Raw genomic sequence first — 25,214 nt, forward strand, 5'->3', positions numbered from 1 at the left:
AGCTGTGAATGCTCCAACACTGGAAGTTTTTAAGAAGAGACTGGACAGCCATTTGTCTGAAATGGTATAGGGTTTCCTGCCTGAGCAGGGGGTTGAACTAGATGACTTCCAAGGTACCTTCCAACTTTATCATCATCATCATCATCATCATAATTTAGAGAGTGAAGTTACAATAGCATTGAAAAAAGTGATTTATGACCATTTTCACATTTATGACCATTAAAGCATCTCCATGGTCACATGATCAAATTCAGATGCTTGATTAACTGTATTTATGATGGTTGTTCACATGATCACCTTTTGTAGCCAACTGACAAGCAAAGTCAATGGGGAAGCCAGATTCACTTAACAACCATGTTACTAAACAACTGCAATGATTCACTTAACAACTGTGGCAAGAAAGGTCGTAAAATGGGGCTAAATTCACTTAATAACTGTCTTGCTTAGCAATGGAAATTTGGGGCTCAGTTGTCATAAGTCAAGGACTACCTGTATTGCAATGCTGGGCACCCTTTTATGCAAGGTAGCATGAAGCCAGAAGGGCAAAATTCCTGTAAAATGACAAGGCAGAAATCGCACCAGAATGCAAAACTCACAAGACTTCATGCGGATTATTATTATTATTAGTTTAAAAAAATAATGTTTTAAATTTAGGTTCCTGCAAACGATATCCTGACATGTTTGGAATAATATCTTGCTTGTGTTAGTCTCTTAATTCTTCTATCTCTGCTTTTAGGTTAATGGCTTCACGGCCCATCACAATGGGGAGGATAACACTTTGGGCAAAGAAATTGAATCATTTCTGAGTGACCAACAACAATTCTCTTGCATCAGTAACCTTACCAAAGTGAATCCTGTAACCACCACATCTGGTAAGAGCTAAAACACTCTTAAAGAAAACTTTTGCTTCAGAAGTGCTCTTCTTTTACACACACACACACACACACACACACACGTTACTGCTTGTTCATGAAAGTTTTTCTTTTTTATATATTTTATTGGTTTTTTTAACAGAACATAAATCATTCAGTAATTAGTAAACAGTATGTTGTCTGGGTAACATTTACAAAACAATCTTTAACAATTGATTTCTATAATCCATATTCCATATGTTAATTTCAGTCGATTTCCCTTTTCCCCCGAAGTATCCTTCTTGCAAACATTAGATTAAAACAATTCTCATTATTTTGATAAACAACAATTAAGTATATAGTTTTTCCAACATTCCTATTAATCATTTTAGTTGCCTTATCGTAAATCCTGTTACCGTGCTTATTTCAGTTTATTTCTCCCCACCCCCCAAATTCTAAATATTCTTATTGGTGACAGTTTTCTCAACAATTAATTACATTTACATTGGTGGATTTAATTCTATTTTTTCCATATAAGCCCTCTCACACTTTTATATTTCTTAAGCAATAGATAAAAAAGTAGAAAGAGAAAAGGAGAGACGAAAAAGAGGAGAAAAAGAGGAAAGAGGAAAAAAAAGACAAAAGCAATAAAATACAAAAAATAACATACTACTTAAAATATGTGTCCCTCCTAACTTAATATATATATTTATTCCCTCAATTTCTTATTCTTTTTAACCATAGCTAAGAATACATTTAATCTCTTTAAACTTTAAGCATTCCATTCAGTAGATCTAATCATCTAATCCAGGGGTGTCAAACTCAATTTCATTGAGGGCCGCATCAGCATTGCGGTTGCCCTCAGGAGGACGGGTGGGTGTGGCCAGGGTGGGCGTGGCCTACTGGGTGGGCGTGGCTAGAGTGCGTATGGCCTACTGAGTGGGCATGGCCACCTCTACATCGTTTGCATCAAGGGTGCCTATGGGTGCCTGGGCAGGAGTGGGACAGATCTGAGGGTCTCTGGCAGGAGGAGGGTCTCTGGGCCAGAACCGAGGCAGTGGGGGCCGTTCCCTCACTGTTTCCAGGATGGCTTTGGGGGCCACATGAAACCACCTCGTGGGCCGGATCCGGCCCCCAGGCCTTGTGTTTGACATGTCTGATCTAATCCTTTAACCCTAATTCAAAACACATTTTTTATGCTTTTCTTATTGTCACATTTAAATAACTCAAATGTTTGCTTTGATTTAATAGACTCAGTTGCCTCTTGTACATCAGAGATATTTGTCATTTGAACAATAATAACATGCAGAAATTACAGGTAGTCCTCGACTTAATGACCACAACTGAGTCCAAAATTTCTGCTGCTAAGTAAGACATTTGTTAAGTGAGCTTGGCCCCATTTTGCCACCTTTTATTTAGTTGTTAAGCGAATCACTGCAGCTTTTAAGCTAGTCACACGGTTGTTAAGTGAATCGGGCGTCCCCACTGACTGCTCTCATCAGAAGGTCGCAAAAGGTGATCACATGCAGCCGTCGTAAATATGAGTCAGTGGCCAAGCGTCTGAATTTTGATCACGTGACCGTGGGGATGCTGCAACGGTCTTCACGGTGAAAAACGGCCATAAGTCGCTTTTTTTCCACTGCCGTTGTAACTTTGAACAGTCGCTAAATGAACTGTTGTAAGTCGAGGACTAGCTGTATGCTGGAAATATGACCCTTGTAGCCTGTTGCAGTGAAGCCTGGAAAATCATGGATGCTGTCTACAGGTAGTGCCCACTTAATTACGACCTTGTTTAGCAACCGTTTCAAACTATAATGGAGCTGGAAAAATACCTTTACGTCCAGTCCTTGCATTTAACCATCACAGCATCCCTGCAGTCATGTGATTTGACACCAGCGAATGCTTACCATGGTTGCAGCAACCCGTGCAATCCATTTGTGCCCTTCACACAAGAGAGGTTGGCGAAGCCTGCAGTAAAATCGCGAATCGCTGTCCCTCAAATGTTTTGCTTAATAAAACCATGAGTTCGAGTCCCGCCTAAGCCACGAAAGCCAGCTTGGTGGCTTTGGGCCAGTTGTTCTCTCTCAGCCCAACCCGCCTCACAGGGTTGTTGTGGGGGAAAACAGCTGGAGGATGGAGCATGGGTTAGGTCTGCCTCCTTGAGTTTGTCTGTAAAAATAATAAAGGTGGGATACAATAAATAAATAATTTAAAAAGAATAAATAAATAGAAACGAGCTCGTCAGCTCGTTGTTTTGCCTAGTGACAGAGTTGCCAATCCAGTTTGTGGTTGCTAAGTGAGATCCACCTGGACTTCAAGAAATTTAGAGACATGCTAGAACCGGGGTCTTCAAACCTGGCCCTTTTATGACTTGTGGACTTCAACTCCCAGAATTCCTCAGCCAGGCATGCGTGCCTGGCTGAGGAATTCTGGGAGTTGAAGTCCACAAGTCATAAAAGGGCCAGGTTTGAAGACCCCTGCTCTGGAAACAGGTTGCAGCAAGTTTGACTGCCTTGAAAAACAAGCAACTAATGTTTTTCCACAGCAAGAAAGTAGGGAAATTGTTCCATTTGGCCCGTCGTTTGAAGATCTGCTTATTCCAGCTTTTTTTTTTTAATGCTGAACGTTTATTTTCCAATATAGCTGATTAAGGTTCCACCCCTGTCACCTCCAGGAGTTTGAATGACAGGTACGCCTAGACCACAATTGAGTCCAAAATTTCTGTTGCAAACCAAGGCAGTTTTTGACCCACGTTTGTGATCTTTTTTGCCACAGTTAAGCAAATCCTTGCAGCTGTTAAGTGAATCGTGCAGTCATTAAGCAAATCTGGCTCCCTCCATTGACTTGGCTTGTGGGAAGCCTGCAGGGGAGGTTGCAAATCGTGATCACATGACCCCAGGACCCTGCAACCGAATAATAATAATAATAACAACAACAATAATAATAATAATGATGATGATGATGATGATACAAAAAACTGCGCTAGTCGGAACATCTTACGTTTAAGGAGATACCTGGTTGATACCTAGGATGCTGGCAGCAACCCGTGTCAACCATTAGTGCCAGTCAATTTGAGTGTTCAGTTGACAGAGGTTCAGGTTTAATGAATAAAAGTTTTATAATATAATAATAAAGTTGGAAGGGACCTTGGAAGTCAACTAGTCCAACCCCCTGCTCAGGCAGAAAACCCTATACCATTTCAGACAAATGGCTGTCCAGTCTCTTCTTAAAAAGCTGCAGTGTTGGAGCACCCATAAGATCTGGAGGCAAGCAGTTCCACTGGTTAATTGTTCTCACTGTCTGGAAATTTCTCCTTAGTTCTAGGTTGCTTCTCTCCTTGACTAGTTTCCATCCGTTGCTTCTTGTCCTGCCTTCGGGCGCTTTGGAGAAGAGCTTGACTCCCTCTTCTTTGGGGCAGTTCATGAGGATTGCTGCAACAGTTGCAGATGTGAAAGCCATCAGGTCTGTTGCAACTTCACACGGTCACTAAACAAATGGTTGTAAGTCGAGGACTATCTGTATGTATAGAGTCTTTGGATCTGTACGCATGAACTTCAAGGTTCCCGAATTCCCAAGCCAACATGGCAATTGCTGGGGGAACTGAAGCCCATGAAATGAAATCAGCTTGCTCAAATGAAATTGCAGCCTGCCCAAAAAGAGATTAGCAAATGAGGCAGAGACTTCATGTTCTACATTTTGAAAACGGTATCCACAATAGATCAGTCAAAAGAGTCAGGTCGTAAATACTGACAAAATGTTCTGCTGCCTTTAGTTCTGAAGTGTCTCCAGGCGAGGTACGCTGTCGATGTGTTTTATACAAAAGCGGGGTGCAGCCTTGTGGCCATCAATCCCTTCCGTCCTGTTCAACGTCTCTACTCCCAGGAGCTCATGAAAGAATACCACACTGCTGCCGGTCTTCAGGTGAGAGGGTGTGCCGCATTGGCGGATTGCCGCCTTTCTGGAAAAACAAACTGGGTTTAATGTTATGTTAGATTAATGTTTTTCAATCTTAGCAACTCTTAAAATACGTGTGGGGTCCTTGGTGCTCTCTGAGCTTGGTGGTTTTCTTGCAGACCTTTCATAACCCAACTAGGTAACTTCCTCAGTGCTAGAAGGAAGTGGGGTTTGTGGAGAGGAGGAGGAGGGGAAGGAGGAAGACTGAGGGGTCCTTGGTGCTCTCTGAGCTTGGTGGTTTTCTTGCAGACCTTTCATGTGTTGTGATTCAGGGTCAGCCTGTGGGTTCGGCAGTTGGGTCGGACGACTCAGAGGAGGAGGGGGGTGTTGAAGACCTTGCTGAGGGGGTTGAAGATCTTGCTGATGAGAGCCCTCAGCCAGGCCCCTCCCACTTGGTCACCACGGAGACCCAGCTGTGTGAGCCTGACAGCGTGGATGAAGATGACCCACAGCTGGCCCTGTTCAAGGACGCCCGACGCAGGAGGCAGTCAATTAGGAGTAAACAGCGGAAGGCAATGGGGCTCCTCGGAAGGAGGCAGAGAGAAGCCACGCCCTGAACTCTATATAAGGGGAATGTGTGGGAGGGCTGGTTTGCTGAAGGCAACCGCTTGGATAGTTCCTGTTTCTTAAAGCTCCGGTTTCTTGGTTTGTCTTGTTCCGTTTGTTTTTGTAGCAATAAATTTGGCAGGCATAATTCCAGCCTCTTGCCTTCTTGTAAAAGGGGTTGTCCCTGCCTTTTCTGCAGGCCCGGTAGCAGGCTGGTACAGAACATCATGACCCAACTAGGTAACATCCTCAGTGCTAGAAGAAAGCGGGGTTTGTGGAGAGGAGGAGGAGGGGAAGGAGGAAGACTTAGGGGTCCTTGGTGCTCTCTGAGCTTGGTGGTTTTCATGACCCAGCTAGGTAACATCCTCAGTACTAGAAGGGGAAGTGGGGATTGTGGAGAGGAGGAGGAGGGGAAGGAGGAGGACTGTGAGGTCCTTGGTGCTCTCTGAGCTTGGTGGTATTCTTGCAGACGTTTCATAACCAAACTAGATAACATCAGTGCTAGCGTTGATAGTTTTACCTAGTTAGGTAATGAAATGTCTGCAAGAAAACCACCAAGCTCAGAGAGCACCAAGGACCCCACAGATCAACCCTCAGCTATGGATATTCTCTTCTGTTGGTCTAAGATGTATGGACTTCAACTCCCAGAATTCCTCAGTCAGCATACAGTACTAAGCACAACATGCGCCATGGGCATCATTGCATAAATTATATAGTTTGTAATTTGTTTTACTTGTTTAATATTTTACTTGTTAAATACCTGTGTATTCGTTCAGCTGTCAAGTTTCAAACTAATTTTACTGCATGGAATTTCACAATTATTTTGTCTGATTTGTACACCACCTTGGTAAAGGCATATAATAAAAATGTTGCTAGTAATGTTATTTTAGAACAAAGCACTGGACTGAAGCTTCCTATTCTTTAATTTTCTGAAATATATAGGGCGAGTCCAGGGAGGAGCAGTGCAGTGCATGGTTGGGGTGATGAGTTAGGAATGGAGAGACCCAGCTTTTAGGCATGGAAGTGCCTGAACGACTTCACGTCAGTACTCTTGCTTAGCCCTAACAGGCATGGACTCTGTGACAGGCCATCTAAGAAATAGCAATAGCACTTAGACTTATATACCGCTCCGTAGTGCTGTACAAGGGACATGGTGGCTCAGTGGGTTAGGACGCTGAGCCTGTCGATCAGAAGGTTGGCAGTTTGGTGGGTCGAATCCCGAGTGCCGCATAACAGAGTGAGCGCCTGTTACTCGTCCCAGCTTCTGCCAACCTAGCAGTTCGAAAGCACGTAAAAATGCAAGTAGAAAAATAGGGACCACTATGGTGAGAAGGTGATAGTGTTCCATGCGCCTTTGGCGTCTAGTCATGCTGGCCACATGACCACGGAGACGTCCTTGGGCAAGCGCTGGCTCTTCGGCTTTGAAACAGAGATGAGCACCGGCCCCTAGAGTTGGAAACGACTAGCATGCATGTGCGGGGGAACCTTTACCTTTACCTTAGTGCTTTACAGCACTCTCCGAGCGGTTTACAAATGTCAGCATATGGCCCCCCAACAATCTGAGTCCTCATTTTACCGACCTCGGAAGGATGGAAGGCTGAGTCAACAACCTTGAGCCCGTCAGGATCGAACTCCAGACTGTGGGCAGAGTTAGCCTGCAATGCTGTATTCTAACCACTGCGCCACCAGGATTCCTATAATAAACAAAACTATCCCATCACAACGTGTATTGCTAGCTTCACTGTAAGAAATCAGAGTGCATAGTGTAAAAGCAAGCAGATCCTGCAGTGTGGGACAAATTCAAAGAAAAAAACTACAATAACAACTACTGTTGAAGACCAGAAGACAGGGAATTGATAAGGACCAAGGTGTGCTCGTGCACATGAAGACTCGGCTTACCTTGGTTTTTGCTAATTTCCCAGTTCTGGTTCAGCCTTGTGTTTGGTGTACAGGGTTCATGTCCAGTTGTGTCCGTGTGTGTGTCCATGTGTGTATCAAAATGGGCAGGATGACAATTGTGGCACTACCTCCATCACCCATCCAAGATGTTATTGTCGATTCCCTTTTGCTGAAAATGCTACAGTCTGCTGTTGAATTGTCTGTTTCCATTTTTTTCTTTCCAATTGCTTGTGTATTCTTTTTCTTCCTTAGGAATTAAAACCTCACATTTTCACAGTAGCAGAAGAAAGCTACCGAAAGGTCCAGAGCCAGATTCCATTAGTCAATCAGTCCATCATTGTTAGTGGGGAAAGCGGTGCTGGTAAAGTAAGCTGAGATCTCTTTAAAATTGCTTTGGGGAAATTTTGCATGCTCATTTCTGGTTGAATTGACTTACACGTTTGTGTGACCAGCAGATTTTTTTTTTCGACCTGCCTTCCGAAGGTTGGCACCTTAACCAACTTTTCCACGTTAGAAGTTAAGGCTTTGAGTTTCATCCCCTTCCAGTTCTGATTTGGATGAAATCAGTTTGTTTTTGCATCTGCATAACTGTAGTTACTGAATCGGGATTAAAGAGAGAATCCAGATCCTGTTAAAGATGGTGCTTGATTCAAACCCGGAAGGGCTCTGCTCCTCTCTAATGTGGGAAGATGCAGAATTGGCCATTTTGTGTAATTTGTGGCTGGACCTGGGAGATCAAATGGTAAAAAGTGCCTGAGGTTGACACTCCACAAATGCCACCCTTTCCATGTTTGAAAGGGCAGGGGTAGGCAACCTTGGCTCTTTTATGACTCGTGGACTTCAACTCCCAGAATTCCTGAGCCAGCGTGGCTCAGCATGGAAACCTCTCCCTTTCTCCTCAGCATGGCTGGCTCAGGAATTCTGGGAGTTGAAGTCCACGAGTCATAAAAGAGCCAAGGTTGCCTACCCCTAGGGCAGGGGTCAGCAACCTGAAACAGTGAAAGAGCCACTTGGAACCGGTTCCCTCACAAAAGGAAAAACTGGGAGCCGCAAAAAATGTGTGCGCATGCGCAGAACAGGGTTTGACTGAAGAGTGGAGCCAAGGCAAATCACATTCTCCAATTAGTTTGAAGGGTACGTTCTCCCTCCTTAGCTTAACCCCCAGTTCTTTCTTAGCCTCTTATGACATTCAACCTTGAACATGCGCCGCTGCTCTGTTATTATGTCTAACTAATCTAATCCCCCATGCATATTCTTCCTTCCCCCTCCCTTCTTCATCTAACTTTAACTCTAAATGTGATACACAGGTAGAAATACAAAATGGCTGCTTCATCTTTTGTCAAAGCAAGGACATCAGATGTTAGCAGCGTTGACACTGCCTTTCTCTTGTTTCTGAGATATTATAAGTGGAGAGAGAAATCAGTGGCTGATATTCAGGGGTCTCTTTCTAGACATGGACCTCCCGCTGCCTGATGAAGTTTTATGCGACTGTTGCAGCTTCACCTGACCTCCCAGACGGCAGTATATCGGTGGAGAGGATAGAGCAACGCGTCTTGGATTCCAATCCTGTCATGGAAGCTTTTGGTAAAGATGATATTTTCAATCAACAAAAATTTTGCTCTAGCCCAGGGGTAGGCCACCTCGGCTCTTTTATGACTCATGGACTTCAACTCCCAGAATTCCTGAGCCAGCTCAGGAATTCTGGGAGTTGAAGTCCACGAGTCATAAAAGAGCCAAGGTTGCCTACCCCTGGTCTATCCAATAGAACCATGCAACTCAAATAAACCATAAATCTAATCCAACGCTTCTCAACCTGATGATTTTAAGATGGGTGGACTTCAACTCCCAGAATTCCCCATGCTGGCTGGGGAATTCTGGGAGTTGTAGCCCACCTGTCTTCAGTGCTTTTTTGTAAAAAAAAAAAAAAAAAGGTGCCGGAACTCCCACATGTCACACAACCTGCCTTGCCAAGGTTCCATCCCAAAAAGGTGCCGGAACTCCATTCTGAGCATTCTATGAGAAAAAAAGCCCTGCCTGTCTTAAACTCTAGTCTGTTCAAACCATCCCAGACCGTAGGTATCCGTAGCAAGCTAAAGTTTCATCAAACGTGCTTTGTGATGTCATCGAACAAGCTTTGTTCTTTTTGTACCTGTGTGCAGCATTGTAACGCAAAGGTAAAATTTGTATTGCAGCCTGTGTTGCCCAGATACCTGTGAAAAAGCAGAAACTTACTTCCTTGTTTAAAAATACTGCTCAGGGCATAGTCCTTGTCCTTTAGTTCTTCCAGCTGATTATGAAGTCAGACATACCAAAGTAAAGTTTCCTAAAACCAGTCATGAATAAAAAAGTTGAAGTTGGGTTTCCACATTGCCCTAAGCTATGTTTTGTGGGGGGGGAAAACCACCCCACAACTGGTTGATTTACACAAGGCACTAAATTATAAATAGGAGTGGCCACATTTGGGGACCTTGTGGGCCCCAAGATGTAAAGCAATTAAACTAATTGGGTAAAACTGGTTTGGGAGATGGAGACATTTTTTCATTTATATTAGTCCAACTTTTGAGCCTTGCATTACTTTCCTGCCTTGAATAGTGAGAAATGGTGCAATCTGTTTTCAGCATTATTAGCTACACTATAGAAGAAACAGAATCTTAAGCTATACATACACACACAGAGACACACACTAAATGAATGCATGAATGAATGAATGAATGAATCACAGCAAAGTTTACATGCATGCTATGTCAAATTCCCTTGCATATTAGCATAATGCCCAATCTCTCTTTTACATTAGTTCATACCTCCTTTAACCTTTGTGATAGACACATGTGGCTTGCATAATGCCAGTTTTTGTTAATTTCACAGGAAACGCATGCACCCTTCGGAATAACAACAGCAGTCGCTTTGGGAAATACATCCAACTTCACTTAAATAGGTACCGTCTGCTCCTTCGCCTACAGGATGTTCTATTTTGACATATTGCAATGATCAAGTTTCAGATTCAAGGTTAAAAAGATAAATTCTCCTTTGAGTCTCCTGTTCACCTCCTGGTGATCTTAAGCATTTCTTCCAGGACTTTTAAATTATTATTTTTTTAAAAAAAAAGTTAATGGATTTGAAGTCCAATCCAATCTGAAGCTCTGGAAAATATCTTTGTAAGATGCCATACCGGCGGTCCCCAATTTATGACCCAGATTGCAACTGGGTTGCTGGTTTGAAATCATTATACAGTCATAAGTCAAGGGACTCATGTGATCAGACCTGATTTTATGATACTTTTTCCAGCGGTCGTTAAGCAATTCACTGTGATTGTGAAGCAAATCCACAATCGTTACATGGATGCTGATGTCATAAGTCTGAAGCCATTCTTCCAAACGGGTGTTTGTTTGTTTTTGCCAGAAACCAGCATTAAAAAATGCCAGAAACCGACCAAAACAAATAAATAATTCACAAGGTCACATGATTGTGGCGCATAGCATCTGATCATAAAGGCACACTGGTTGCCAAGTGCCCAAAATATGGTCACATGACTGCCATGGAAGTTAGTACATTTCATGATGGCATAAATGCCTTAAGACAGAGGTCCCCAACCTCTTGGACACCAGGGATCGGTTCCGTGGAAAGAGATTTTTCCACGGACCGGAAGGGGCGTGGTTTTGTCTACTGCCTGCATCCCACGGATGGGTCTTTGCTTGTTTGTGCGGCCTGGTTGCTGGCATGCCGTGGCCCGGTACCAGTCCACGGACTGGGGGTTGGGGACCCCTGCTTTAGCAGCCACAAAGCACCATTCCCTGCCTGTAATAATTTCAAACAATCATTAAGCCACCAGTTGTAAGTCGAGGACTGCCTGTATTCTGGGCAAGGATTTGTTACGCATTGCATCCAGGGGAGGGATCAAAACAGGCAAGACCACCAATGCGGAATTAATTAATTAAGGTAGAAGGGTGGAGCTTGCGTCACGCATGCCAGCCTGTCTTATTTTGAATGCCCCATCAAATATGTTGAGACTACATTTCTCAGAATCCTCAGTTATTATGGCCATTGATTGGCAGATTGTTGAAGTTATGATCCTTGCTTTTTGCTATCCACTGAGGCCTTTTGGAATAGATTGGGAAATGTAATTTTGCTGCTCCGCCGCTGCTCCTAGAGTCCGTGAATTTAATTTTAAGCTACCATTTCTGCAGATCTCAGCTTTTAACAAGTGCATCCATTCAGACTTTTCTTCTGGAGAAAACAAGAGTTGCCTATCAAGCCCCTCAGGAAAGGAATTTCCATATTTTTTACCAGGTGTGTGTGTTTCTATCGGGTTTCTTTAATGTGAATCAATAACTTCCGTTTTGAAAATTTGTATGCACATAAAGATGCTAGAAGGGACGCGGTGGCTCAGTGGGTTAGGACACTGAGCTTGTCGATCAGATGGTCGGCAGTTTGGCGGGTCGAATCCCAAGTGCCACGTAACAGAGTGAGTGCCTGTTACTTGTCCCACCTTCTGCCAACCTAGCAGTTCGAAAGCACGTAAAAATGCAAGTAGAAAAATAGGGACCACTACGGTGGGAAGGTAACAGCGTTCCATGCGCCTTTGGCATCTAGTCACGCCGGCCACATGACCACGGAGACGTCCTCGGACAAGTGCTGGCTCTTCAGCTTTGAAACGGAGATGAGCACCGGCCCCTAGAGTTGGAAACGACTAGCACGCATGTGCAGGGGAACCTTTACCTTTGAAGATGCTCGGAAAAATAGTTCTGCTTTGTTGCTGAGGGTCACAATATGAGAAATATCCTTTTTTTTAATGGAACAACCTGTTTGCTTCAACTGTTTTGGGGAAAATAGGAAGCAGGAATATTAGGTACAGGTAGTCCTTGACGCACGACTACAATTGAGCCTAAAATTTATGTTGCTAAATGAGGCATTTGTTAAGTGAATTTTGCCCTATTTTATGACCTTTATCGCCACATTTGTTAAGTGAATCATGGTACTTGTTAAGTTAGGGACACGGTTGTTAAGTGAATCTGGCTTCTCCATTGACTTTGCTGGTCAGAAGGTCGCAAAAGGGGATCCATGACCCCTGGACACTGCAACCGTCTTAAATGGAGTCAGTTGCCAAGTGTCTGAATTTTGATCGCATGATCATGGGGATGCTTCAAAGGTTATAATTGTGAAAAACGGTCATAAGTCACTTTTTCAGTGCCGCTGTAACTTTGAATGGTCATTAAATGAACTGTTGTAAGTCAAGGACTACCTGTATATTCATTGCCTTGTGTTCTCACACACACACACACACACACACACACACACACATATATATATATATAAATATGAAAAGGTATTAAAAACTAATGATATTGTTGATAAAACAAAAAAGTTTAATTAGCAAACATTGTAATACCTAGAGACAGCAAAATAAAAGAAAAAGATAAAGATCTGCAAATAGATGCACAACAGTTGTGGCAAAAGAAAGCAAAGGTAGTACTGATAGTCATAGGTGTCTTGGGTGCAATTTCAAAACATCTGGAGGGGCACTTGAGCACCACTGGCAATGACAAAATCCCATCAGTCAGCTGCAAAAGGCAGCTTTACATAAAACAGCTTACATCAGGGGTCTTCAAACTTGGCCCTTTTATGACTTGTGGACTTCAACTCCCAGAATTCCTCAGCCAGTGTCTGCCTGAGGAATTCTGGGAGTTGAAGTCCACAAGTCATAAAAGGGCCAAGTCTGAAGACCCCTGGCTTATATCCTGCAATGATACATCCAGATTCAGTCACAGTTTTATTCCATACAGTATTAATCTTGTGAACTCTAAAGCTTCCTCCTTCCGTTATGTGTTCAAGATGGACAGTGATTAATATTTATATGTTACTTATATGTAAGGGTGTAGGTCTTTACATATGTTGTATATTGTATGTTTAAATGTGTGTTATGAGTGTGTACACTTTGAGAGCAAGCAACTAAATTTCATTTGTAATGTGTGCCGTTACGCCCACAGTGAAAAATGACTAAAGGTAAAGGTTCCCCCGTACATGCGTGCTAGTCGTTTCCGACTCTAGGGGCCGGTGCTCATCTCCGTTTCAAAGCCGAAGAGCCAGCGCTTGTCCGAGGATGTCTCCGTGGTCATGTGGCCAGCATGACTAGACGCCAAAGCCGCACGGAAACGCTGTTACCTTCCCACTGTAGTGGTCCCTTTTTTTCTACTTGCATTTTTACGTGCTTTCGAACTGCTAGGTTGGCAGAAGCTGGGACGAGTAACAGGCGCTCACTCTGTTACGCGGCACTCGGGATTCGACCCGCCAAACTGCCGACCTTCTGATCGACAAGCTCAGCGTCCTAACCCACTGAGCCACTGCGCCCACAGTAAAAAATGACAATAAAGGTTATCCAATCCAGGGCTTTTCGACCTATTTTCTGAATTCTTTCAATACAATATGCCTGATTAGTATTAACTTTCTAGAATTTCTAGAAGCCTGGCACTCTGACAAATCAGCCATCATTAGGCACATAGACATTAACAACATTTATAGACTTATGCAGAAGAGACAATCAACCAGCCCCAAAGAGAAAAAGACTCCAGCACCTCTCCACCAGTAATCAGCACCCAGATCAGCATAGATTAACTCCAAGGTCACCTTCAGATGAACAATGAAGGAAGCAATACCCCCATTCGAGAAACTTCCAAAGAGCCATTAGTAAACAGTCCAACCGAAGAATCCCTAAGACCCGTCTAGACAGGCAAGATGCAAGAATATCAATCGACAGCAAATAGCACACCTTACTAGCACTGATGATGTTACCTAGTTAGGGTAATGAAACGTCTGCAACAAGCAAAACAAGCAAGCTCGGAGAGCATCAAGGACCCATCAGTATTAATTTTGGGTGCAAAGGATGGCATGTTGTACAGCTTGTTTGGTTTGAGTTGTTTCCAGCAGATGCCACCACTTAGCTGGTATTGGCTGGTCTAAAAAAAACAACAACGAAGAAGGTTCAGATCTGCTTAGATTTTGGATAGGAGGCCACCAGGAGATTCCAGAAATGTAAGCTAGAAGTTGCCATGTGCCAAATTTAAACTTAAACAAGACTACCATCACTGTACACGTTCAGTAAATGGATTAATTCAGTAAGCCCCTTCAGCACGTTCTGTAAAACCAGCTGTACGAGGGAATGACGGTTAGTACCTAGGACACCCATGTAGGTTTGGGGAAAATTGCCAAGCTGTTTTCGCTTACTTTACAGATTGCAAAAGGAGCCACGCTGGATGAGCGCCAAGAATGGGATCTCCTGGAGAGTGCACAGTTCTGTTGGCTTCCAAATTCTGAAAAGACTCTAGAAGGTGGCATTTGAAAGCCCAGATCTTGTAAAGACCCTTTGTTGTTGTTGTTGTTGTTGTTAGCTGCGAAGTCGTGTCCGACCCATCGCGACCCTATGGACAACATTCCTCCAGGCCTTCCTGTCCTCTACCATCTTCTGGAGTCCATTTAAGCTCACGCCTCCTGCTTCAGTGACTCCATCCAGCCACCTCATTCTCTGTCGTCCCCTTCTTCTCTTGCCCTCAATCTTTCCCAGCATTAGGCTCTTCTCCAGTGAGTCCTTCCTTCTCATTAAAGACCCTTAGGCGTCTTTAAAAAAAGGAGGAAATTGACTACAAGCCTAAATAAATAAAATGTAATGTAATTAATATAATTTCAAGTTGAATTGCTATTACAGAAAAGAGGAGTAGATGAAAAATGCTGGAACAAATTCTGAGATTAGCATTCAAACAAAGACGATGAAGAACTCCTGTGGCCTTTTTTTTTAAAACTCTCAAACATATCCACTTGAAATGATTTTTACATCATTTCTGAGGCACTTCGGTAGGATTATTTCACTGGAGCTTAATTCCCCCAGCAAGTGCTTGGGATTTTGGTTTGCTTTTAGAAAATTTATTTATTTATTAAGATAATTTATATGGCTGCCCAACTCACTCTTAGTGACTCCGGGCAGCTTACAAGGATAAAAATCCAATGGGAAAACCCCCACGCCCCCATTTCTTTCAGTACTGCTTGAATGTCAATGTTTAATGTCAAAAGGTAGGGAAAAATCTTTTAAGTGCAGGAAAAAGGACAATATTTTCTTTTTTCACGAAAGAGAAAACAAATGTGCTTTTGTCTCATCCGTTTTTCATGATTCTGCCCTTTTTTTTAAGCAGGCAAGATCAAGTACAGTCCCTGCCTGCAATTTCAATTTTTAAATGCTGTTCTTGCACTTGAGCCGTTTGGCCTTACTAGGTTGGTTCTGATTCAGTACCATTGCATGTTATCTCAGGCTGTTGGTTCAGCTGTAGCAGCAAATCATTGTTAGGCCTTACAAACCATGATCTGGGACTGCATTAAAGCCACCTGATTTTCGGGAGGGAAAGTGTGAACCTCCGTCTAACGAATGTCTCTTTGCCTTGTAGAAGACTGTTTTGATGTCACTCGGGAGGCCATGACCCACCTGGGCATTGACAGTTTCACCCAGAATAATGTTTTTAAGGTCAGTTAAACCTTGGCTCAGTAGCAGTTGGATTGATCGATCGATAGGATGGGTAAGGCCACCTAATCAGCATGTATTGATCTCTGAGGTTGATTCAGCACGACCTGAATTTCAACAGCCTGGCTGTCAACTGTCCGGTTGGCATTTCCAGAAAAAGTAACTCTTGGGGCATGATTTTACCAAGGTCATAATACTTTACTGAAAAATTACATTGGCACAGAAGAAAACGACGCCAGCTCTGGTTTTCACCCCTCAAAGGCTTGCTTAGTCAAATGATAGACTCCCTCACCCACACCCACCGGGTGTTCACTTTGTCCAATAGTAATATTTCTTCTGGTTATGGAAACAGTCCACTTCTCCGAGAGCTGGCGTTGACTCTCGGTTGCCTAGACCAGAGGTCCCCAACCTTTTGGGCACCAGTGACCGATTCCGTGGAGAGAGGTTTTGCCACGGACCAGAGGGGACGTGGTTTAGTGTGCTGCCTGCATCCCACGGATTGGGCTTTGCTTGTTTGTGCAGACCAGTTGCTGGCATGCTGCGGACTGGTACTGGTCCATGGACCGGGGGTTTGGGACCACTGGCCTAGACATCACCCCTCTCACCTTTGCATTCCATTGTCAAGATATGAGCAAAAGAGAAAATCTATTCTAGTGAAAAGGCGAATCATTCTTGACATTGGCTTCCTGCCATTGGGGTCTTTTATGCTAGGGTGGGTGTCTTTTCAAATCTCCTGCTGGACAGTTCGCAGCAAACTCAGTTTGTGAGTATAGATTCCTTGTTCAGCCCAAAAACAATCACCTGTACAGAATACAGAGAAACTAACCAATTTGCGATCTCTTTTTGTTTTAACAGATACTAGCTGGTCTTCTCCATTTGGGCAATATTCAGTTCTGCGAGTCAGAAGATGAGGCACAGCTTTGTGAGTTAGAAGACCTGGCCAAAGGTGAGCTGCCCGAGAGCAAGGTCCTCTAATCTCAAAAAGAACCTAATTTCAGCTTTGCTGAATCCTGGTTTAACACCGAAGGTGGTGTAAAACCAGCTAGCTGGAGCTTATTCAGCAAAGTACATCATAATATAATGTAGGAGCCCAATCGGTTATCCAACAGATCTTTGTATGTTTATATAGGTAAAGGTAAAGGTTCCCCTGCACATGCGTGCTAGTCGTTTCCAACTCTAGGGGCCGATGCTCATCTCCATTTCAAAGCCGAAGAGCCAGCGCTTGTCTGAGGACGACTCCGTGGTCATGTGGCCAGCATGACTAGACGCCAAAGGTGCACGGAAGGATGTTACCTTCCCACCGGAGTGGTCCCTATTTTTCTACTTGCATTTTTACGTGCTTTCGAACTGCTAGGTTGGCAGAATCTGGGACGAGTAACAGGCGCTCACTCTGCTACGCGGCACTCGGGATTCGACCCGCCAAACTGCCGACCTTCTGATCGACAAGCTCAGCGTCCTAACCCACTGAGCCACTGCGTTCCCTATATATGTGTCTGTGTGTGTATGTATATGTGTGTGTGTGTCTGTGTGTGTGTATATAATATAATATATATATTTATATAATATAAAAATTGTGTATGCGTGTGCATAGTTGCTGACTTAGAAAATTTTAGGATGACATTTTCACATTTCATATTTCTGAACTGCCTAAGCGTCATACTGTAGAACAGAAATTTATCCAGACTGTTTTAAGAAAATTGGCTGACTTTTTGTTTTTTTTTTTTGGTTTTTTTTTTAAATGATTCTTTTAAAACAAGGCTTTGCAGAGTCTGCTTCCCGGCTTTTGAGAATGCCTGGGGAGAATTTGTTGGACGTACTCAGGATCCGGACGATAACTGCTGGGAGACAACGGCAGGTGTTCAGGAAGCCTTGCCTCAAGGCAGAGTGTGAAACAAGGAGGGACTGTCTGGCCAAGGTGATTTATGCCAGGTAAGTCCTTAGACCAGCGTGGCTGCCTGGGGAATTCTGGGAAGTGAAGTCCGTACATTTTCAACTTGCCGAGGTTGAAAAACCCTGCCTTAGATCATTCATAAAAGGGTCAAAAGTTCATCAAGTGTCCTCCAAAGCTTTTATGTTTTCTTTCCTTGTGTCACATTTTAAGATGCCATGTATCCTCGTGACTTTTGCTACATCTCTCGCTATCCTATTCCTTAATATCTCATTCTGTCGTTGAAGCCCCTCTGGAAGGTAAGCTAACTTGGAAGAGAAAGCATAACCTTCGCGATCGATTAGCTTTGCATTGGGTCTTCAGTCCTGCTCACAACACACACCTACGATTCATTATCGGTCTGTGTTTCGGGCTGCTTTTTCGCTATGTAACCTTGCTTCTCTGATGACCTGAATGGCACAATTTTCCACCTTCCTTGCAGGATCTTTGACTGGTTGGTGTCCGTGATCAATGGAAGCATCTGTGCCTCTAATTCCGTGTGGAACAACTTCATAGGTATTATTTGGGGGCATCTTGGGTACATTTTCCTGACAGAACTAGTTTTTGTGGTTGTTAGTTGCGAAGTCGTGACCGACCCATCGGGACCCCATGGACAACGTTCCTCCGGGCCTTCCTGTCCTCTACCATCTTCTGGAGTCCATTTAAGCTCACGCCTACTGCTTCAGTGAAGCCATCCAGCCACCTCGTTCTCTGTCGTCCCCTTCTTCTCTTGCCCTCAACCTTTCCCAGCATTAGGCTCTTCTCTAGTGAGTCCTTCCTTCTCATTAGGTGGCCAAAGTATTTGAGTTTTAGCTTCAAGATCTGCCTTTCTAAAGAGCAGTCAGGGTTGATCTCCTCTAGGACTGACCGGTTTGATCGCCTTGCAGTCCAAGGGACTCGCAGGAGTCTTCTCCAGCACCATAGTTCAAAGGCCTCAATTCTTTGGTGCTCGGCCTTTCTTATGGTCCAACTTTCACTGCCATACATTGCAACTGGGAAGACCGTAGCCTTGACTATACACACTTTTGTTGGCAGGGTGATGTCTCTGCTTTTTAGTGTGCTGTCTAGATTTGCCATGGCTTTCCTCCCCGGGAGCAAGCATCTTAATTTCTTGGCTGCAGTCCCCATCTGCGGTGATCTTGGAGCCTAGGAAAATAAAATCTGTCACTACCTCCATTTCTTCCCCTTCTATTTGCTAGGAATTGAGAGGGCCAGATGTTCTGTACAATAAATCTTCTGCAGTCAGGGAATCTTCCAGTTTCTTTCTGGGTGCAATTCAGGATGCTGGTTATTATCTTTAAAGCCTTAAATGGTTTGGAATGAGCCTACTTAGCAGGACCATCCTTTTCTGAGGATAGTTACCCCTCATCGTTTCAGATAGGGTGGATGTGCTGCAGATCCCTTCCTTTAAATGTAATCTAAAGAGACCTAAGAAGTGTTCCTTCTCTGTAGCTGCCCCTGCCCTGTGGAACACCCTTCCACAAGAGAACCAGCTGCCCTACCCCTCTTCTTTGCTTTTTTGAAGTCCTCCTAGGTATTCTCATAAGCATTGGGGTAGGCTGGAGCCCAGCCAGATTATTCATGAAATATGGAATAAGATTAAGATTAAGATAGATAAAGATAAGATAAGATAAGATACCAAGACCATTGGCATCCGGCCCTCTCAATTCCTGGCAAATAGATGGGGAAGAAATGGAGGTAGTGACAGATTTTATTTTCCTGGGCTCCAAGATCACCACAGATGGGGACTGCAGCCAAGAAATTAAAAGACGCTTGCTCCTGGGGAGGAAAGCCAATGTTAGGCATATGGTGTTAGCCTACAATGTTGGGTTGAAAATATATTAACCATAATGCTATGTCTTTAAGATGTTAATTGGCCAATGGGTGTGTAAGTGTTCTCATGGCCATAAGAGGAAGCTAGGAGCGTAGTTTTTCTCTCTCTCTGAATTCACTGATCTCTACTGTTACTGTTTTTGCTCTGCTGTTGGTTTACTACTGTTGTAACCTAAACTGTGTATTGACCTCTGGACCGGTAAGAAGACTTTGTGACTTGGACTGTTTATTTTTTGACTGTGCATTTTTGTTCTTACACCACCTCAAAAATAAACTACTTTTTGTTTTTATAACTCAGTGTATTCTTGTGTGACTTTACTACTCTCAGTACCATTTCTTGTCTGTGCAACTCTTTGTTAGCACAAGGAGACCTCTGCACAAATAAAATTCCTTAACACTGGTTATGGGCCCAGGCCTGTACTGAGAGTTAGTACACACAGTATTCCTAGCTGAGTTTGTGTTAGTTATTTTTGGTGTAAAATGGCACAGGAACTGTTGTCAGGCATCTCCTGGATAACCCGGTTGGATGGGACAAACTATGTTTCCTGGTCCACGAAATGCTGCTTGCTTTTGCGCAAGGAAGGACTATGGTCTGTTGTTAATAACCCACCAGATACTACTGCTTGGGATCCAGATGATGAAGAGGATGTAAAGAAGTTAGACAACTTTAAACGTAGAAATGAGAAAGCTCTTTGCATTATTGGACTAACACTGAATGACCAGCAGCTTGTCCATATTCGTGGTGAGGAGTCTGCTGCTAGGTGTTGGGATGTTTTGCGAAGGCTTTATGTTCGTGACAGTGTGGGTGCACATATACACCTTACACGTAAGCTGTTTAGGGCTCGTCTGCAGAAGAATGGAGATATGCTGACCCATTTAAATTACATGAAGGCAACTTTTCAAGAGCTTCATGAAAAGGAGCTGATTTTTTCAGAGTTGCATCAGGTCTACATTATTCTGTCATCTTTGGATAAGAGTTATGATGAGTATGTTTCTTCTTTGGAAGTCCTGACCAGAGAGGAACTGACATTGACTAACATTACTGGGAGACTGCTGGAAGAGTCCAGAAGGAGGCGTGACAGAGACCAGCTGAGAGAGACACAGCCACGAGAGGAGCAGCCATTTACCACTGCTTACAATGTCAAGAAATGTTATTCTTGTGGGGCTAGAGGGCATATAGCCAAATTCTGTAGGAAGGGTAGAAAACAGAATGTAAATAGCAGTGGAAAGGCTAAGAAGGGCATTGGTTTGGCTATTTCTGATGAATCAACATCCAGAAACAATGAATTGTGGGTTGTTGATAGTGGGGCTTCACAATGCATTACTAAAGTGAAGGATAGGTTTGTTAATATGAAAAACAGCAACCAATATGTTTCACTAGCCAACGGTTGGAGGATGAAGGCCTCTGGTGAAGGTAATTCCTATTGTCCATGCATTGATGAACAGTTACCTATGTTATATATACCTAAACTAAGATTCAACCTGTTATCTGTAAGGGAATTGGTTAAGGTTGGGTTTGTGGTAACATTCAGAGGGGAGCAATGCACTATTGAGAGGAATGGAACCTGTGTAACTGCTAATTTGAAAAATGGTTTATTCGTTCTCACAAGTAACCAGGTTAGTACAGTTAAAGCTAACTCAATATGTGAGAACAAGAAGCCACATGATGAATGTATACATTTATTGCATAGGCGGTTAGGGCATGTAAACTTTAACTCACTACGTAAAACAGTTGAGTTAGTAGAGGGAATTAAACTGAAGCCATGTAGTAAGTATTTGAATTGCAATGCCTGTAATCAGGAAAAGAGCAAGGAAACTCCGGCAAACAGGATAAACGGCTTCAAAACAACTGTTCCTTTGGAAGTTGTGTTTGCTGACTTAATTGGACCCATGAAGCCAAGTTTAGGAGGATCATGTTATATTTTAAGTATATTGGACCACTACTCTCGTTATGGTTTTTGTTATCTGCTTAAGTCAAAGGCAGACACTTTCCAACAATTTGCAAACTGGCTGAAGTTTGTGGAGAGAAAAACAAAGAGAAAGGTTCAGTGCATAATCACTGATAATGGTACTGAATTTACAAATAAGCGTTTTGTTGATATGCTAGAATCAGCTGGCATTGAGCATAAACGTTCAGCCCCATATAGGCCTCAACATAATGCTTTTGTTGAGAGACGTGGGCAAACGTTACAAGCCATGATGAGAACTATGTTAAGAGATTCTGGCTTAACAGATAGACTGTGGGGGGAGGCAGCAAAATGTGCAAACCATGTTCTGAATATAGTTGTTAATACTTCTACTGGTAAAATACCATATACAATATGGCATGGTAGAAGACCAAACCTTGATTACCTGCACACGTTTGGCACCCCAGCTTGGGTCCACATTCCTGCACAACTCAGGAGTAAAGGCCAACATAGGGCTAGGCAATTATACTTCGTAGGTTATGAAGCTAACCATAGATCCTATCGTTTCTGGGAACGAGGCACAACTAATGTATATAATAGTGCGAGTGCAAAATTCCTTGAGCACGTTGGTTGGGATAGACTAGAGCAAGAAACTGTTAATACTGATCCTCTAGTGTTTGAGGACTCCTCTGATAATGTAAGTAGTAATGATAATACATCTCCTTTAAAAGATGAAGAAGAGATAGGGGAGATTAAAGATGAATCAGAGGAAGGAGAGGAGTCAGGAATTCAAAGCCCTGTAATTCCTTGGCGTTCAACGCGCATTAGACATCCACCTGATCGCTATGAAGCTAGTATAATATGTCAAGTTAGTGTAGAGCCATCTAACTATGATGAGATCAGGATGTATCCTGAAAAGGAACAGGCATCATGGAAAGCTGCAATGAACAGGGAGTTGAAGTCTTTGCGGGATCTTAAGGTTTATGTGAAAGCAAAACTGCCACCTGGTGAGCAAGCTATAGGTTGTAAATGGATATATAAGATAAAGAGGGGTGTAGATGGAACTATAACCCATAAGGCACGTTTGGTTGCACAAGGTTTTGCCCAAACTACTGAGGATTATGACGAAGTATTTGCACCCAGTCTAAGGTCAACTACTTTAAGAGCAGCTTTAGTATGGGCGGCTAAAAACCAATATATGGTTAATCATGTAGATGTTGAAACTGCATATTTACATGCTCCATTGCAACATACTATTTATTTAAGAATACCACCAGGATTGACCAGTGATAGAGACCATGATTGTTGGAAATTAAAGAAAAGCCTCTATGGATTGAAACAATCAGGCTATGAGTGGAACAAATGTATAGTTAATGAGTTAAGTGCATTAGGTTTTGTAGCCAGTAATGCTGATCCTTGTTTGTTTAGAAGAGAACACAACGGAGCATTATCTTTTCTTTTATTATTCACAGATGATATAGCAATAATAACAAAAACTGAGTTAGAAGCACAAACTATCATTTCAAGATTGGAAACTAAATTCACAATTAGAAATCTTGGGGAAATAAGCCACTATTTGGGGTTAGATATTGTGAAAACAAATAGGGGTTTTAAGATTTCGCAAGCCAGTAAAATATCTCAGTTATTAAAGAGATACAATATGGAAATGTGTAAACCAGCAAAAACTCCGATGGCTATGGATTTTAAGGACACTAATGTTGAGAGTCCTGTATTTGATAAGACTATGTACCAATCTTTGATAGGAAGTCTTATGTATCTTAGTAATTGGACTAGACCTGATATTTCTTACTGTGTAAATCAATTAGCTAGGTACAACAATAATCCTACTGTTAGACATTGGCAATCAGCTAAACGAGTATTAAGGTATTTGAAGCAGACTATTCACTACTCGTTATATTTAGAGCCAAATCGTGAGTTAATCCTCACAGCATATGCAGATGCGAGTTTTGCCTCTGATACAAGCAGTCGTAAATCTACCTCAGGGTTGGCTATAATGTTGGGTGATTCTTTGATTGGATGGAAGTCTATTAGACAAAAACACATAAGCTTATCTACAATGGAGGCTGAATTTTCATGTCTATCAGTGTTATGTACAGAACTGCTAGTGTACAAACAATTATTGTTAGATATGGGTTTAGATGTAAATGATCCATTTATTGTGTATGAGGACAATCAAGCTGCGATAAAGATGGCTAATAATGCTGCAGTAAGAACAAGATCTAAACATACTGATCTTCGTTATTTAAATGTCAGACAATGTGTCAAAGATAAATTAATACAGCTAGAGTATTGCCCATCTGATGTAAATATTGCAGACCATTTTACGAAGGTACAAAGTGCTGTGAAACACAATGCTAATTGTGAAAGAATGTGCATAAGATTGTAAGAGTTATATATTATTCTACCCAAAGGGGAGAATGTTAGGCATATGGTGTTAGCCTACAATGTTGGGTTGAAAATATATTAACCATAATGCTATGTCTTTAAGATGTTAATTGGCCAATGGGTGTGTAAGTGTTCTCATGGCCATAAGAGGAAGCTAGGAGCGTAGTTTTTCTCTCTCTCTGAATTCACTGATCTCTACTGTTACTGTTTTTGCTCTGCTGTTGGTTTACTACTGTTGTAACCTAAACTGTGTATTGACCTCTGGACCGGTAAGAAGACTTTGTGACTTGGACTGTTTATTTTTTGACTGTGCATTTTTGTTCTTACACCACCTCAAAAATAAACTACTTTTTGTTTTTATAACTCAGTGTATTCTTGTGTGACTTTACTACTCTCAGTACCATTTCTTGTCTGTGCAACTCTTTGTTAGCACAAGGAGACCTCTGCACAAATAAAATTCCTTAACAGCCATGACAAATCTAGACAGCACACTAAAAAAGCAGAGACATCACCCTGCCAACAAAAGTGCGTATAGTCAAGGCTATGGTCTTCCCAGTTGCAATGTATGGCAGTGAAAGTTGGACAATAAGAAAGGCTGAACGCCAAAGAATTGAGACCTTTGAACTATGGTATTGGAGAAGACTCCTGCGAGTCCCTTGGACTGCAAAGCGATCAAACCGGTCAGTCTTAGAGGAGATCAACCCTGACTGCTCTTTAGAAGGCCAGATCCTGAAGTGGAAACTTAAATACTTTGGCCACCTAATGAGAAGGAAGGACTCACTGGAGAAGAGCTTAATGCTGGGAAAGGTTGAGGGCAAGAGAAGAAGGGGACGACAGAGAATGAGGTGGCTGGATGGCGTCACTGAAGCAGTAGGTGTGAGCCTAAATGGACTCCAGAAGATGGTAGAGGACAGGAAGGCCTGGAGGAACTTTGTCCATGGGGTCGCGATGGGTCGGATACGACTTCGCAACCAACAACAACAAAATAAGATAAGATGATAACCTTTATTGTCATTTTTTACTATGGGCACAATGGCTCACATCAAAAATGATATTTAGTTGCCTGCTCTCAAAGTGAAACACATACACAACACACACCTAAACATACTATATATAACATATGTATAGACCCACATCTCTACATATACATAACAAATAAATATTAAATAGATGTCATAGCTTTTTTTAAATACAGTTTTTATGGATTCTTATTTTATGCTTTGGGGGGTTGATTTCTTTTACTGTTTTGTATGCTGCCCAGTATTTTTCTTGTAACATAAGCAGCTATATAAGGCTCTTAATCAATCAATTAATCAATCTAGATTTGTTATTTTTAAACATTATCTTCCCAAGGATACCCAAAGAGTTTTTGGTTGAACCTCACAAAACTG

At 42.6% G+C, this 25,214-nt stretch overlaps 1 protein-coding gene across 1 annotated transcript in view; it reads left to right on the plus strand.

Annotated features, from left to right (window-relative positions):
• Window positions 1–25,214, plus strand: part of MYO19 (myosin XIX) — a 55,002-nt gene that overhangs the window by 6,380 nt on the left and 23,408 nt on the right. Inside the window, exons 2-12 of the mRNA XM_083379695.1 lie at window positions 737–872; window positions 4,624–4,772; window positions 7,503–7,616; window positions 8,702–8,834; window positions 10,116–10,185; window positions 11,435–11,537; window positions 14,476–14,572; window positions 15,677–15,753; window positions 16,606–16,696; window positions 17,508–17,679; window positions 18,120–18,193. Of these exons, the coding sequence (XP_083235821.1) occupies window positions 737–872; window positions 4,624–4,772; window positions 7,503–7,616; window positions 8,702–8,834; window positions 10,116–10,185; window positions 11,435–11,537; window positions 14,476–14,572; window positions 15,677–15,753; window positions 16,606–16,696; window positions 17,508–17,679; window positions 18,120–18,193 (1,216 nt within the window). The remainder of the gene's footprint in view (window positions 1–736; window positions 873–4,623; window positions 4,773–7,502; window positions 7,617–8,701; window positions 8,835–10,115; window positions 10,186–11,434; window positions 11,538–14,475; window positions 14,573–15,676; window positions 15,754–16,605; window positions 16,697–17,507; window positions 17,680–18,119; window positions 18,194–25,214) is intronic.

Source organism: Vipera ursinii (genome assembly GCF_947247035.1).
Source record: "Vipera ursinii genome assembly, chromosome: 1".
Lineage (NCBI taxonomy): Eukaryota > Metazoa > Chordata > Lepidosauria > Squamata > Viperidae > Vipera > Vipera ursinii.